This window comes from Rhinoraja longicauda, chromosome 7, assembly GCF_053455715.1.
Source record: "Rhinoraja longicauda isolate Sanriku21f chromosome 7, sRhiLon1.1, whole genome shotgun sequence".
NCBI lineage: Eukaryota > Metazoa > Chordata > Chondrichthyes > Rajiformes > Arhynchobatidae > Rhinoraja > Rhinoraja longicauda.
In genome coordinates, this window is record NC_135959.1 from 61,075,948 (window position 1) to 61,093,637 (window position 17,690).

The window sequence follows — 17,690 nt, forward strand, 5'->3', positions numbered from 1 at the left end:
CTGTGACAATTTTCTAGGAGGCTGCATCAGCAATGAGATTTTGTCATGGATAATGTTCAAGACAAACAAACAAGAGGTTTAGTATATAGATAAATATAGATAATAACATCGCGGTGCCACCCGGTGGAAAAGCTTCAAGTTCCTAGGAGTAAATATCACCAGCAACTTGTCCTGGGCCAGCCCTTTCGAAACAATGGCCAAGAAAGCACACCAATGCCCCTACTTCCTTAGATGGCTGAGGAAGTTTGGCATGTCCTAACAATGCTCACCAACTTTCAACAGATGCGCTGTAGAAAGCATTTTTTTGGAATGCATCAAAGCATGATTTGGGAACAGCTCCATCCAAGACTGCAAGAAATTGCAGAGTTTGTGGAGATAGCATGGACCATCACACAAAATAACCTCCCTTCCATTGACCATCTACATTTCACGCTGCCTTGGCAAGACCACCAGCATGATCAAGGACCAGTCTCATCCTGGTCACTCCCTCTTCTTCCCTCCCCCATCAAGCAAGAGGTACTGAAGTGTGAAAACCTATGCCTCCAAATTCAGGGACAGTTTCTATCCAGCTGTAATCAACAACTAGAAAGAGGTCCCGAGCTACCATCTACTTCATTGGAGACCCTTGGACTATCTTTAATGGGAATTTACTTGTCTTTATCTTACACTATACATTATTCCCTTTATCCTGTATCTGTACACTGAGGACGGCTCAATTGTAATCATGTATAGTCTTCCGCTGACTGGTTAGCACGCAACAAAAAGATTTTCACTCTGCCTCGGTACACGTGACAATAAACTAAGCTAATTAACTAACAGAGAAAAATGCATTAGTGTAATCCACAAAAACATGATGCTAAATGAGAGAATCTCTCCCCAATACATATAAAAGTAAATGAAATGTACAATGCTATATGTTGGGCAGCGCGGTGGTAGAGTTGCTGCCTTACAGCGCCAGAGACCCGGGTTTTATCCTGACTACGGGTGCCGTCTGTATGTTCTTCCTGTGACCACATGGGTTTCTCCGGGTGCTCCAGTTTCATCCTTCATGGCAGGTTATTTGGCCTCTGTAAATTGTCCCTAGTGTGAAGGATGCAAAACTGCCATAACATAGAACTAGGGTAGGGATGGTCGTTGGGCGGCGCAGACTCTGTGAGCCAAAGGGCCTATTTCTGTGCTGTATCACTAAACTAAACTAAATATGTTTAGGATTCTTCTGTTAATGATTGAGCTTTGTTACTTGCTGCAAAGGGGTAAATCAGTTTTGTAGTGACGAGTGACTATTATTTGGACTGATGTCATGTGATCTATAGGTGGTACTTAAAGTGTTTTCAGCACTGAATTATGATTACAGCTAACCATGTGTGAAAATTGATGATTGGGATTTGCATATGCCATATTTCACTGCTTAAACCATTAGTCTGCTGGCTGATGAAGAGAATGCAGGTGATCCTTACCACATAGACTCACAATAACAAAGTAAATGTTACTGTGATAATTCTGTTGAAAGCATTTGGAATAATTTTATTGTTGAAATATTAATCATATAAACTGAACTGCTGTATATATTTAAAACATGTTTAATTAATTTAGTTTATGACATGGTTTTAATGTCATCTTTTTTCTTCTCTTCACTATTCTATTTGTATTCAGCATAATCGGTTTTTAAACTTCTCTGGTTTGTTATTTCCCAAATCCCTGCATTTATTTTTCATATTTTCCTGAACTGTTGCATTATAAGTAGTAATAGACTCATAGAAACATACAGCATGGAAATAGGCTGTTTGACTCAACTCATCCATGCTGATGAAAATGCCCATCTGCCTTCACCACCCTATCTACATGTGATGCCATTTTCAGGGGAACTGTGTACTTTTACTCCTAGAACCCTCTGTTCGAAAACACTCCACAGAGCCCTACTGTACACCGTCCCTGGTTCATAAGGAATAGGAGTAGATTTAGGCCATTGGGCCCATCGTCTACGCCATTCAAACATGGCTGATCTATCTCTCCCTCCTAACTCCATTCTCCTCCTTTCCCCTCATAACCTCTGACACCTGTACTAATCAAGAATCTATCTATCTCTGCCTTAAAAATATCCACTGACTCGGCCTCCACAGCCTTCTGTGGCAAATAATTGCACAGATTCACCACCCTCTGACTAAAGGAATTTCTCCTCATCTCCTTCCTAAAAGAACGCCCTTAAATTTTGAGGCTATGACCTCTAGTTCTGGACTCTCTCTAGTGGAAACATCTTCTCCACATCCACTCTATCCAAGCCTTTCACTATTCTGTATGTTTCAATGAGGTCCCCCCTCATTCTTCTAAATTCCAGCGAGTACAGGTTCGAGTTATCAAATTGCAGCAACTCACACTGACCTGAATTAAATTCCATTTGCCATTTGCTCAGCCATTGTAATTCTTGAGAACTTTCTTCGTGTTCTATATCACCTATTTTAGTGTCATCCGCAAACATATTAATCATGCCTTGTACATTCTTGTCCAAATCGTTGCTATAACCACAAACAATAATGGGCCCAGCACCGATCCCTGAGGCACACCACGAGTTACAGACTTCTAGTCCAACAAACAACTTTTCACTAACGCCCTCTGTTTCCTACTATGAAGCTAATTCTGTAGCTAGTTAGCTAGCTCTGCCTGTATCCCATGCAATCTAACCTGCCAGAGCAGCCCACCATGTGGAACCTTAGGAAAGGCCTTGCTAACGTTCAAATATGATCCTGCCCTCATCAACCTTCTCAGTTCAAAATACTCAATCAAATTCGCGAGACACTATTTCCAACACACAAATCCATGCTGACTATCCTTAATCAACCCCAGGTATATCTTATGCCTTAGAATCCTGTCCAGTAACTTTCCTACCACATATTTCTGGTCAATAATTCCCATGTTTTACTTTGCAGCCCCTCTTAAAAAAAGGCACAGCATTAGCCACCCTCCAGTTTTCTGGCGCATTACCCGTATCTAACAATGATACATATATCTCAGCCAGGACTCCTACAATTTCTTCTTTTGCTTCCCACAGTGTCCTTGGGTACAGCTGATTAAACCCCTGGGAGATTTATCTACCTTCATGCATCTTCAGATATCCAGCAAGACCTCGACAGTAATATAGACTGTCCTCAAGACATCTCCAATAACTTTCCGAAATTCCCTAGTCTTCATGAATTTTTCCACAGAAGAAAAAAGATGAGAAATATTAATTGAGGACTTTCCCATTTCTGAAGTGCCATGCAATGTTAACCACTCGGGTTTCTGAGGGCCCTATTTTCTCTTTAGTCACACTAAGGAGAATCCAAAGAGATTTTGTTACTATATTCGGAGGAAAACTCCGAATACAGTTACAAAATCTCTGGATTTTCCTTCGTCTTATCTGCCAAGGTTTTCTCCTTGACTCTTTTTGCCCTCTTGGTTTCTCTCTTAAGGATGCTCCTCCATCCTCCAACCTCCTCCAGGGATAACCTTGATCCCAGCTGCCTATACTTGACCCATACCTCCCTGTTTTTGCTGACCAGAACTTCAACTTTTTTCATCATCCAGGGTTCCTTATTCCTTCCTTCCTTGCCTTTCATTGATGTTCTCTTGCATATTTCTATGTTATTATGAACCCCAAATATCAGTCCATTTAATTAATTATCTTTTTATTCACAAAGTGCTGGAGTAACTCAGCAGGTCAGGCAGCATCTCGGGAGAGAAGGAATGGGTGACGTTTCGGGTCGAGACCCTTCTTCAGACTGACTTCAGTCTGAAGAAGGGTCTCGACCCGAAACGTCACCCATTCCTTCTCTCCCGAGATGCTGCCTGACCTGCTGAGTTACTCCAGCACTTTGTGAATAAATCGATTTGTACCAGCATCTGCAGTTATTTTCTTATACTACTTGTTGCTCCATTGTGATTTCTCTTCGAGGTATGTCCACTTTGAAGAAGTTCTCCTCCTCTCTTCGACGAGAGTTTAGCAACATGCTCTCTCGCTGCTCCCCCTCTGTGATTTCTCCTGCCCTCCTACTCTACGAAAAAAATCAGTCTGAAGAAGGGTCTCGACCCGAAACGTCACCCATTCCTTCTCTCCCGAGATACTGCCTGACCTGCTGAGTTACTCCAGCACTTTGTGAATAAATCGATTTGTACCAGCATCTGCAGTTATTTTCTTATACTAATTAATTATCTTAGTCTGTGATAAAGTTAAATCAAAATAGGCTGCTGATCCCCTGCCATCAGGTGGACTTGGTTTTCTCTTGACTTTACAAAGTTTGTTCCAAGCACAACAGAAGGATTCAATTCATTTCTCCCACTAAGTTTCACTATAGATGTGTCCTGTTTCATTCTGAATGTGCGTGGTAGGGAATCGGACTTTGGTCTTACCTTGAAGCGTACATCCAAGTTGAAAATTGCTTAGGTAGCCCAAACAGTGCTTCACGGTCTATCTGAGGGTGTGATTTTGTTGCAATAATTGGCCTAACTGAGAGTGTGGTTTTGAACTTATCATTCCAAAGTTTAAATTACTGCTTTTAACTCATTACAGGGATGTAAATATGAAAGGTAATACAGTTATGTAACTACATTAATAACTTAGATTTATGAAGTAAGAAACAAATCAGTCTGAAAAAATGTGGAAATCATAAATAAACTGTTATCAATACAAGTGATCATAAAACTCATGGATCATCATGAAAGAGCCAGCTGGTTCATTATTGCTCAGATGGGAAGGAAATCTACCATCTGTATTTGACCCTAAACTTATGAGAGTTTGAATTTATAACAATCCCATTCATTGTAAATGCACTGCAGTATGGCCCAGTAAATCATGAACCCATCACTAAGAACAGTCACTAGTTCAAATAAAAGGACCACTGTCATCTTCTTAGGACAACTGCAGCACAGTGACACAACGAACTGTCTTTCCAGGTGAGACAAAGGTTCACCTGCACCTCCTCCAACCTCATCTATTGCATCCGCTGCTCTAGATGTCAACTCATTTACATCGGCGAAACCAAGCGCAGTCTCGGCGATCGCTTCGCTGAACACCTGCGCTCGGTCCGCATTAACAAAACTGATGTCCCGGTGGCCGAGCACTTCAACTCCCCCTCCCATTCCCAGTCTGACCTTTCTGTCATGGGCCTCCTCCAGTGCCATAGTGAGGCCCACCGGAAATTGGAGGAACAGCAACTCATATTTCGCCTGGGCAGTTTGCAGCCCAGTGGTATGAACATCAACTTCTCCAACTTTAGATAGTCCCTCTGTCCATCCCTTCCCCTCCCCATTCCCAGATCTCCCTCTATCTTCCTGTCTCCACCTATATCCTTCCTTTGTCCCGCCCCCCTGACATCAGTCTGAAGAAGGGTCTCGACCCGAAACGTCACCCATTCCTTCTCTCCCGAGATGCTGCCTGACCTGCTGAGTTACTCCAGCATTTTGTGAATACAACGATAGAGTTGCTGCCTTTCAGCGCCAGAGACCCAGGTTCGATCCTGCCTACACGTGCTGTCTGTACAGAGTTAGTATGTTCTCTCTGTGACCAACTGGGCATTCTCCGGGTATTCCGGTTTCGTCACACACTCCAAAGCCATGCAGATTTGTAGGTAAATTGGCTTCATTAAAATTGTCTTGTGTGTGGGATAGTGTTAGTGTACAGGGTGATCGCTGGTCGGCGCGGACTCGGTGGGCCGAAGGGCCTGTTTCCGCGCTGCATTTCTCTAAAGTCTAAAACTAAGGATTAAGTGTACTAGTTGTCAACACCCTCATCCTGACCAGCCATAACAGATCTACATAATTGTAATAATTCTCTGACCATGATGCGGAATCAGTGAAATATATTTTTCTTGTATATTCATAGCCATTGCAGAGGTAGTTAAAGATGAGCTGCACTGGAAATGAAATCATCTGACAGTCTGGTATTATGTTGATAATTAGATTATAACTACCAATTAATTTCATTTACTGAAAAATATTAAATCTAATCTCAGAAGGATAACCAAGCAGATTGTCTTAACCAATCATTTTCATTCCTCCTTGAAAGGAAAGATTGAAGATCCCCTCCAGCATTTTCTCCAGAGATGCTGCCTGGCCCGCTGAGTTACTCCAGCACTGTGTGTCTATCCTCCTGAGACACTGATATTACAACATGATCCGAAAATGTATCCCTTGCCCAATGTCCTTGCAAAGTGCGAATTTCCCCCACGAGCAGAGGCTCTGCTGATTCTGCCTTGTGCAGCTCTCTCTGCTGCTTGTGCGGGATGTGTGACTGTTACTGCTCCCGCTGCTTCACCTAATCATCATGATCCTTATCCGAAACCCATTATTTCACAGCATAATCACTCTCATGCTCATACGGCAGGTAGCTGTAAAGTGGAGATCTCAAGTACAATCCTCCAAAGTTATAGAAATGACTTTAGAGTTGTTAAAATGAGCTCTTACCAACAACTCTGAATATATCCTTTCACATAAGCAAGTAAGAATGTAGTGAGGTTTTAGGTTTTTGTGGCATGTTTTGTGTTATGTCTGCAGCACCAGCAATTGCTACTATCTTCCCGTCAAGATTTTCCCAGAGAATTCTTGGGAGCCTGGGAAATATATGGAAAGAAATTACACTGACCGTAATTAGCATTTGAAAGTTTACATTATATTCCATTCTTCAACAACTTCTTTCATTTTCATAGTGGTCTTGCAAGACTTGTATTGAGCTTTGGATTTTTAAATCTGATTTTGACATACCAGAAAAGAGTCTGGTTTGAGGATTAAAATGTTCATGCTTAGGTTGGAAGCTGTAAACTGAATTGTTATCATGGAGCAGTGGGATCTGAGCTCCATGTGTAATAATCTCCAAGCTTTATTTACAATAGATCCCGAGAGAACCTGCACTAACAAGGAAAATGGGAAGATTGCACTCTGTAGCTGTAAAGTGTAATAATAATTAAATTTAGTTGGTTAGTTGCTGCAGTCCCTGATAAGCATTTATGAGTTTTTCTTGATATTTATTAAGATAAATTCTCTGAAGTGATTTCAGCTGTGTTATTGGGTCACTTAAAGAGATTTTTACTTTGCATCTGACTCGGTTGTACCTGATTTGAGTATTATTGAATGAACAGTTGCACACCATTGATGTCAAAATGAGTGAAAACATAATTCCCCCGTAACATTCAAATTTTGAAAGAGCAATTAATAGACTGGCCTGTGTGGCATTATCTTACTAGAAAACTGATTTTCATTAGATAATACTTTGTTGGCATTGAGAAATATTTTCTGACGTTTACAATTTAACTATTCTAATTTTTCTGTAAATGCATATTCAGGAGGAAATCCTAAAGGAAAATTTGCGCTTGGTCTGGTTCAGAATGAGTGGAAAGTCTATGTGAAGAGACCATTAGACCGCGAGGAGCAGGATATTTATCTTTTGAATATTACAGCCACTGATGGACTCTTCGTATCAAGAGCAGTGGTAGAAGTCAGAGTATTAGACGCCAATGACAACAACCCAGTGTGTGATCAGGTAAATAGTTCCTTATTCCACCTCTGTCCTATTTTTTGGAATTGTGAGAAATTGCTATTTACCATTCTGATGTTTGTGTGATTAAACTACATGAGCGTGTGTCTCAAATAACATTTGTTGCCATTGAATGCTTGCAGGTCACCTACACAGAGACAATAGTGGAAGATATTCCACCAAATAGAGTTATTCTAAGGATTAGTGCTCATGATGCTGACCTTGGGTCTAATGCAGAAATACGGTATTCTTTGCATGGAGCTGGGTCAGATAAATTCTTTCTTGAACCAGAAAGTGGTGAGTGGACATGCAATCTTAATATAGATGTTTTTCCTATTTTTTTTAAACTGGTGTAAAAAAGTGATCTTCATAGGAAGGTGACAACAAATGTACTGCACTAAAGTTTTACTCAAAACGTAAAAGCGAAGTGATCGAGGTATCCTGACTAGAATACTTCCATTTTTTATTTCAAAATTATTGCACAGCCAACAAAATTTCCAGACCTATTTTATGCAAGGGAGCAATTCTTTGGTTGTACAAACTTGACTGTTAAATTTTACCAATATTTATGTACCATAGCAAAAGTGCACAATGAATTTTGTAGTAGGCTTAAAGATTAGTTGAAGACTAGAAAGAACAGATAATGTGACAGTAACGATTATAAAACCAGTGACAGGTAAGGAACCAGATTACAATACAATATATCTTTATTGTCATTGTACAGGGGTACAACAAGATTGGGAATGCGCCTCCCATACGATGCAGTAATTTAATTAGCTAGTCAGTATTAATTTAAACAATGAAACAAATTGTAACAGTTTTATTATAAGAGATTGATAGGATTAGCGGACTTTAGCAAGTCCCATATAACTATGTATCAGGATATCATGCGCTTGCATAGTATTTCAGAGTAAAGGTGGAAAAAAATTAAAATTTGAATAACTTTTAGCATTGCACTTCAGAAGATATACACATTTTTTCAGCAAATAAAAACCTTCATATAGCATTAATTTTAGCTTGTCATTGTGTATAAGTATAAAATGCCTGCATAGAGCATTTTATTGGGCTAAAGTTTGACATTCACCAGCTGAGGGATTCAAGGAGATCCTCAGACTAGCTGTAATGTGGAGATCAATCCCTTCCTAACTTCCAAGTGTAATGCAATGTAGAAATGGGTAAGAAAAGTCGGACAGTAGTAAACTGTGAAAAGACCAAAAGACCGTCCGGAGAAGGGGCCTTGGGACCAAAACCAAGGCCTGATTACTATTGGCAAGCCCCTCCCTCTGCCTTGTGGCAAACCCATGGCAAGTAAATCTGAAGCTTGATCGGTGCTACCAGGACATAAAATGTATCAGTAAAAGGACTGGCGAAGTGATCGAGGTATCCTGACTAGAATACTTCCATTTTTTATTTCAAAATTATTGCAGAGCCAACAAAACGCTAGCTTTTAACTTTATTTCTATCAATAAATTAGTATAATATTCCCTTTTTAAAAATCATTCTGTACAACTTAATAATTTATGTGAATATTTCAAAATTTAATTTCTAGATAATTACATATGGCCGATTATATACGGCCAATTCACTGGATGTTTTCAAGAGAGAGGTAGATATAGCTCTTAGGGTAAACGGAATGAGGGATATGGGGAGAAAGCAGGAACGGGGTACTGATTTTGGATGATCAACCATGACCATATTGAACGGTGGTGCTGGCTTGAAGGGCCGAATGGCCTGCTCCTGCATCTATTTTCTATGTTTCTATATTATTATCCATTACAAATCATTTATTTATTGCAATTGGTCCCATAGGTGAACTTAAAACATTATCAGCTTTAGACCGTGAGGAAACTCAAGTGTACAATTTGATTGCCAGAGCATCAGATGGAGGGGGCCGTTACTGCCAGTCGGGAATAGTTCTGACTCTGGAGGACGTGAATGACAATCCACCAGTATTTACCTCCGATCATTATACTGAGTCTGTGTCTGAGAACACGGTAATAAAAGTTTTGCTGACGAAGGTTGAAGCAACAGATCCAGATATGGGTAAGTCGCTATATATTTTCGAACATTTGCTGTGGTGCTTTGTAAGGAAGGAGGCTATAATGGAAATTGATAGATTTATTTCGATTGAGTTAATGGCTTGAAATAACCACGAATATTAATCTTAGCCTTAAGCTCAGACAACTTGCACTTAGCACTGAGTACAATCTAATTTTGATTGTCATGAGTTTGCATTACAATCATTAATCCTTATTTATCAACGTCTTATTAAGAATTTAAATTAATTGAGAACTGAGAAAGGGAACCAAATAATGGTTTGGCACTTTCTCACTTTACAGTTCGGTCACTGGTGATATACACTGGGTGATACATTGCTTTGCATATAGTGTAAGAAAATAACTGCAGCTGCTGGTACAAATCGAAGGTATTTATTCACAAAATGCTGGAGTAACTCAGCAGGTCAGGCAGCATCTCAGGAGAGAAGGAATGGGTGACGTTTCGGGTCGAGACCCTTCTTCATTCCTTCTCTCCTGAGATGCTGCCTGACCTGCTGAGATACTCCAGCATTTTGTGAATAAATACCTTCGCTTTGCATATAGTCTAATTTCATAAATTCAGGTATACATATATTCTTTAGTTTTTTTCTACTCCATAATATCACCTACCCAGCCTTATTTTGGTTCGTCTGGTCACTAAAACCTCTTTTATTCCTCTTGGTCTCCAATGAATATTGCAGCAGAGGAGGCCCTGCAAGAAGTCTGGGGCTTACCTGGGCTTACCTGGATCGGGGGCACTCCAGTACATCCAGTATGTGGACCAGTCTTTCAACTTTGAACTTTTTCTTTTGTAAATAGCGCCAAAATATGGCGATGGAGGCGAGATTTCACTGTGCAGTGCGTACGTGACAATATAGAACCATTGAACATTGAAGAGTATAGGAATTGTTTCAACCCTTCCAGCACCTTTCCGATTTAGGCTCAGTTGTTCAGATTTAATTTTCTCTTGCACTTTTCTCACAATTTCTGCTACCATAAGTCTGAACTGTTCCTTTAGTTTTCATTATCCTTTACCTCTTCAGTCTATCTTTGGTCCTTGTTTTATCTACCTTGGCCCATGCTATGGAGTTACTTCTCTAACTCATTCAGCTTCTCCAGCTTCCTGTTTCCCCATAAATGGATTTGATAAAAGTGTTCTCGAACAAGTGTTTCGTCACCACCGTCTAAAATCCATTTTAGAAATAAGGAACTGCAGATGCTGGTTTACAAAAACAGGCACAAAGTGCTGGAGTGGCTCAGTGGGTCAGGCAGCATATCTGAACAACATGGATAAGTGACATTTTGAAGGGTCCTGACCGGAAACCTCACCTGCCATGTTCTCCAGAGATGCTGCCTGACCCACTGAGTTACTCCAGCACTTTGAGTCTAAAATTACTTTTGTTCAGGCACAATTCGATGTGTTTCTTTTGTATTTGGTAATCACTTTTGAGCATTTTCTGCATGTTGCAGTGACTTGCTTCTGGTGCTGCATCGCTATTTTATCCCCTTATCCGTTTATATAAAAGTGTCAGCGGTCAAGGAAAGTTTAGAAATCAGCTGGGGAAAATGAGAAAGCAGACTGAAGTGCAGGAGGTGACACTCTTTTTTTTTCTTTTTTTTTTCTTTTTTTTAAAAGCATATGTACAAAGAATAATAAACGACAAACTGGTTATAGAATTCTTACATAGCTTCAATTTTTTAATTTTTAAAGAAAAAATAAAGATGAAAAGAGACTGAAAAAAAAGACTATAAACTAATAGAGAGAAAGCAAAGAAAAAAGAGAATTACAAACATAAAGATTATGGGGATAGATCCGGGAGTTAATGAATATAGTTGTACATCCAACCCTAAACTCAAGTTTTAACTTTAGTTTTAAATTTTAGTTTTGTGACAAACCCATTTACTTTTTTAAAAATTCAATAAATGGAGACCATATTTTAAAAAATAGATCTGGTTTGTCAATTAAGGCAAACCTTATTTTTTTTGTCATTTCCGTGATCCACATTTTAATTGTGGGGGTTACTGGTTTTTTCCAAAATTTAAGTATTAATTTTTTCGCAGTTATTAAGCTGTAGTCAAGAAAGCATCTCTGACTTAGCGTAAAGTTTGTAATGTGTTCTGATAATCCTAAAATTATTAATTTTGGATCTAAATCCAGTTGGTTATCGATAACTTTGGAAATGATTTTTAAAATATCGATCCAAAAATTTTGCATATTTGCACAAGTCACAAAATTGTGAGTTAAATTGGCTTCTTGAAATTGACATTTATTACAAATAGGGGAGATGGAGGTGACACTCTTGCACTCATTCATGCCACCTCACCCCCAAATCAACCTCTTCCTTGTGAGTTGCACATTGAGCTTTACCGATGATGTGAAAAATTAGGTCAAATAGCTGTCCACCAGTTAACATTGATTAACTTTCAAGTTGATTAAGTCACAGTGTTATTTAGTGGTGCAAATGATGTATTACCTACACGATTACACCAGCAACGCTTTTGATTAGGCAAGGCTGCATTATAGGCAATTTATGCAATGTATTTGTGATCTGCAGCAGTCAATAGATGGATAAGGAATTATTTATTTATATATTTAATTGAACTTTTCTGAGGGAGAAGCAGGCGCTTTAGAATTTGGCACATCTGAATATTGCAGATAGTGTTGATTGTGGGAGTGCAAGTGGGATGAATGCTTAATAGTTAAAAGTTATTGCAGATGAACTGAAATGAGCTTTCAGTTTGCAGTAGGATCTGTTTATCCACAAACTTCCCCAAGCTATAACCTATTTTCTCCTCATCAATGTTACATTATAACGTGCGATTCGTTGGGGATTTTATTCAGACCTTTTGGCAATCTGCTTGAATTCTAAACATTCTGAGGCAATTTTAACTTTTCATTCACAACTTACCATATGCTGAAATTGTTTGGCATTTCTCCTTTTATCATAATGTTGGATTTGTTTATTTGGTGCAGTGCTGCCCAGTGTGCCAGTATTAATCGTTTGTCTAGTTGTAAGCAGTCAGTCGCCAGCTAATGTGTTCAGCTGAGCACATTAAAGTAGAAAGAATAAGAATTGGTTAAATGCAAGAAATGCACAGCAAACATGATGAAGGTGCCGTGGATTTCTTCAGTTCTGCATCTTTACAGATGGGTGCTGCTTTCCACATCAGTTACTGCTTTTATTAACTTCCAAGGCACTGCTGCATTTGGAAAATCAGAGGGATTCGAGTTATAGAGTCATAGAGTGATGCAGCGAGGAAACAGGCCCTTCGGCCCAACTTGCCCACACTAGCCAACATGTCCCAGCTACACTAGTCCCACCTGCCAGCATTTAGTCCATATCCCTCCAAACCTGTCCTATCCATGTGCCTGTCTAACTGTTTCTTAAATGTCAGTATAGTCCCTGCCTCAACTACCTCCTTTGGCAGCTTCTTCGATACAGCCACCACCCTTTGTGTGAAAAAGTTACCTCTCAGATTCCTATTCAATCTTTTCCCCTTCACATTAAACCCAATGAATGAATGAATACGTTTATTGGCCAAGTATGTGCATATACAAGGAATATGCCTTGGTGCTCCGCTCACAAATGGCAATACAAACATACAGTTAACAATTAAGAATAAAGCATAAACACATCAAAACAATAAGGATACAATACAACATTACAGTCTAAACATGTGGGTGAAAATAAACCAGAGCAAAAAAAGAGACTACAGACTTTGGTTACTATTTTGTTAATGTCCTCTGGTCCTCAATTCACCTACTCTCGGCAAGAGACATTGCCTCAAGAAACTCGTTTCACCTACTCTGGGCAAGTATGGTGTGGTTCAGCAGAAATACTAAACTGCTATCTTCCTCTGACTGAGAGCAGCAAACACAGACCAGTCTAGTGATCCCTTGCAGGACACGATGCTGTCGGTTTAGTGTGCTCTCCACCTTTTAACCTCCACAGTAGATTAATGGGTGCCTATTAGGGGATAAATGCTATCCTCTGAGCTCCTAACTAATGGTTGCAATAAAGGACCAGCACAACTGGAGAATAATCCTACAGCAAGGGTTATGCTGCAACCCGCAACTTAATGCACCAGACTATCACGGTCTTCAAATAGCCTGTGATCCTTAAGGGGCAAACTAAAGCTTCCCTGAGAAGTCCCTGTCAATTATTGTCTCATGCCACATTCTCCACAACCCAGCAATAATGGAAGTAGCCCCTTAACAGCCCAACATTAATAGAGATGTGCTTCTGATATAGGCTCACCTTTTGGTCCAAACTCCTGTTACATCTAGTCATGAATGGCGGTGGCCAACTGAACAGTTATTGATGGAGATAGTGGAGGCTCCAAGAACATTCCAATCCTCGATTACGGTAGGTCCTAGCATATGCATGTTAAAGATGAGGCTAATGATTTGCAACTAAGTTCATCCTGAATGATGAATGGAATCCATCTCAGCTTTCTCCCCAGACTTCGATCATCACAAAAAGCAGTTTTCAACCAATTTGGTGTACCAGCCATCAGACCAGGAAATGCTGAGAGCATAAGATAGGCCAAGACTGTGGAACCAGAAAACATGTCGGAAGTAGTATTGAACTCCTGCAGATGCCTCAACCCAAACTGTTTCAGTATAATCACAACACTGACATCGCTCCAATGATATGGAAAATTGCACAAAACACAAACTGCTGGAGGAACTCAGCGGATCAGGCAGTATCCGTGGGTACTGAGTGAATGGAGTGAACAGGCAGTGAGGATTAGCGGCAGCATTGGTGGCCCCAGGGAGGCAGTGAGGGTTGGTGGCAGCGGCAGCGGCAGTGGGCCCAGGGTGGCGGTGAGGATTTGAGAGACGGTAGATGTTAGTGCTGCTCCTTGTTGGCGGCGGTGGCATCACAGGTCTCGGCCCCATGGTGGTCAGGCAGGTGGCGCGGTCCAGCGATGGAGCCCCGGGCCCGTGGGGTGGTCGAGTCGAGGAGTGTCGAAGGACCGGTCTGGAGGAGGACAAACTTGTGATCCTCAGTAGAGTCCAGGCAGGCAAGTAAGCGTTTGTTGAGGGCGTGGATGTGGCATAGAATGAAGTAAAGTTGGGCTCCATTGCAGGTGTGGGTGAGCGAGGCCCTGAGCTGTGGGAGAGTCAGAGCGTGGGCCTGCTGGTGCCGGCGCATCGCGGGCAGTGTGGAAAGCAGGGCATGGAAGGAGGTCTGTTGTGAGAAGTTGTGGATTGACTATCCATACCTGTCATCCGGGTTGGGTCCGAACTAGTCTGGAACCAGGATTGGAACCCCCGAGGATGGAAGATGGAGCCACAGGCAAGTGCCAAAAAAGCACGTGTGGCTGTGGTATGGAGTCTGGATTAAAACGTGGTCATAGAACTGGAGAGCAGGTATAACCACTGAGGGGGAGCAGCCAGAGAGGGCGGGAATCTTTGGCAGGCTGCTTATGATATTAATTATAGTAGCAGATCTCTGAAGCATCTTTGCCTCTAACACATGGGCACCAGAGCTTCCTATCCTCTGCCCTGTTTTCTGAAGGTTCACACTTGTGATTTACTGTGTGAAAATCTGCATTACCATGTTGCCAAGAACAGAAGAACTGAAAGCAGAAATGTCCTACTTTGCCATTCAATAAGATAACAGCTTAACCTTTCACTTGGCCTGATCCTCCTGTACTAACTCCACCTCCCTTTATTTCCCTTAAAGCTGTCTGTAAGGCTTCAGAGGGTGTGAATTTCATTGCTCTCCTTCTGCTCGCCTGATACTACCTATCCAGGAAATGCCATGGAATAGAATAGAATGAAAAGGGCAACGTGGGGAACAAAGATTGACAATGTGTAAAGTAGAAGAGACGAGTGGGAAATAGAATGCAAGACAGATGGTCAGGTGTGATCATTTGCTATTTTCTCCATATCATGACAGACTTTGTGAGTCAGCTGCTTGCCTAATGACCAGCACGCTCTCCTCTGGATGGTGGGTGTTTGTTGATCTCGGGCTGGTTCGGTCTGCAGCTCACGTTAAACTGCACGGGAGCATGAAATGAGTTCAAATTTATTGCACTTTGTGTCTGTGCGATGTGGCTACCTTGATTTAATGTTGGATTCTCTGTTGGATTCAAAATGGCGGCGCTGCCCTAGCAGCTGCGGCTTACCTGCGGTCCATTTGTCTTTGTGTTTTTGTTGGTTTTTTTGTCTTAATTGTAGTTGTGATGTCGTGTTTTTGTGTTTGTGTACTATGTGTGGGTGTGGGGGGGAGGGGGGGAACTGTAAAATTGTAAATAGGTGTCCCTTCCGAACGGAGACCCGACCTTTGTTTTCTGGGTGTTGTCTCCGTTCCTGCTGCGGCCTACCATCGGCCCAACTCCTGGAGCTGGCGGCCTCCAGGGCTCCGGTTCGCTGAGCCCGCGGACCGGACTTACCATCAGCGGAGCCGGCCGTCCTCGGAGGCTGCGGGAGCGGCTGCGACTCGCCTTAGGCTCGGGCCGCGTGGATGCCGACATCGGGAGCTCCGGCAGCGGCAGCGTGTTCGCCCGCTGGGGCTTGGGTCGCGGACATTTCACCGTCTGGCGTGGCCTAAAATAGGCCGCGGGATTTTTCTCTGCTGGGCGGGGGCTTCAATGTCGGGAGCCACGACCGCCCCGACGTGCAGCAACAGCAGCAGCGTGTTCGCCCGCCCGGATCGGACTTATCATCAGTGGAGCCGGCCGTCTTCGGAGACTGCGGGAGCGGCTGCGACTCGCCTTGGGCTCGGGCCGCTGCGGACCGTCCAGCGCGACCTGCAACCACAACAACCTGACCGCGGGAGAAGACGGCAGGAGAAGGGAAAGACATTGTGGCCTTCCATCACAGTGAGGAGAGGACTGGAGGAGACTCACTGTGATGGATGTTTCTTTTTTTGTGTGTTTTGGGGGTTGTGTAATTTTAATGCCTATTTAATGCTTTTATTGTTGGACTGTGGGTGACTGAATTTCGTCCAATATTGGATGACAAATAAAGCTATCTTGAATCTTGAATAGCTGAGGGATTGAGGGTTGGTATGGATGTAATGAGGCATTTGAATGTTAGTTTCAAGAGAAAACTGGTAAAGATGATGGTAAGATATTTCACTGATCTTCACGACTTAAATAAGATCATTGAATTTCTGGCCCATATATGAAATTTAGTCTTGACTCATAGCATTTACCTTCATTGTTACCATATTCCTCTCCTATCTGACTGTATCTTTTAATGGTTTTTCCCGCTGAGTTACTCCAGCATTTGGTGTCTATCTTCGATCCAATAGGGTTGGCTGGTTGACCGCAAGTGTTCAGCAAAGCACTCACCGAGTCCACACTTGGTCGTGTCGATGTACAGGAGGTCACATCGGGAACACGTGATGCAGTAGATGAGTTAGAGGAGGTGCACGTTAACGGGAAGGACCGTTGGGCTTCGTGGATGGAGGCCAGGAAAAATTATAGGGCCAGGTGTTGTATCTCCTGTGGTTGCAGGGGAAGGTACCTGGGGAGGGGGTAGTTGGGTGTGACGGGATGAGTGTAACAAGGAGTTGCGGAGGGAACGATATCTGTAGAAGGTGGACAGAGGGTGGAGACGGGAAGATGTGACTGGTAGAATCTGTTCAACCACCTGGAAAGTGGCTTCCACCACCATTTGTTAGCATTAAGGACCTCTTCTCTTCAGCACTCCGTAAACATCCCCTTCATCATGATGTTGCATGGCCACTGTGTAAATTACATGAAATAATGTAGCACAGTAACTTGCCAGGGTCTCAACGACAGTATTTCAGAAACCTACACACTGTTGCCAGCTAGAAGGACAGGAGCAATGAGGGTGTGGGAATATCATTACCTCCAAGTCCAAGGCTAAGTCATGCCATCTCAAGTTGGATAAATATCACCGTTTCTTCATAACAACTGGAGTGAGATCCTTAACCGATCGCATTGTGGAAATCTCTTCACCATTTGAACTTCAGTGGCTCAGCAAAATCATTTTCGTGCAAATCCCGAGGAGCACCAAGAAAAGCCAGCTTACAAGCAAGGTACTACATCTTGCCAAGTAACAATAAACTTTAATAAAACTGGCCCGGAAATTTGAAAGGCTTATAATAAATACTTTATAGCTTTAGTATAAGAAATTATAAATGTAATACTTGGCCTCAGACATTGCCTTT

The 17,690-nt window shown here is 41.9% G+C and overlaps 1 protein-coding gene across 8 annotated transcripts in view; it reads left to right on the forward strand.

The window, feature by feature from the left end:
- LOC144595325 (protocadherin Fat 3-like) overlaps positions 1–17,690 on the forward strand; it is a 588,884-nt gene that overhangs the window by 486,982 nt on the left and 84,212 nt on the right. For all 8 annotated transcript variants that reach the window (XM_078402696.1, XM_078402698.1, XM_078402695.1 and 5 more), the window contains 3 exons: positions 7,311–7,507; positions 7,645–7,798; positions 9,311–9,544. In XM_078402696.1, coding sequence (XP_078258822.1) covers positions 7,311–7,507; positions 7,645–7,798; positions 9,311–9,544 — 585 coding nt within the window. The remainder of the gene's footprint in view (positions 1–7,310; positions 7,508–7,644; positions 7,799–9,310; positions 9,545–17,690) is intronic.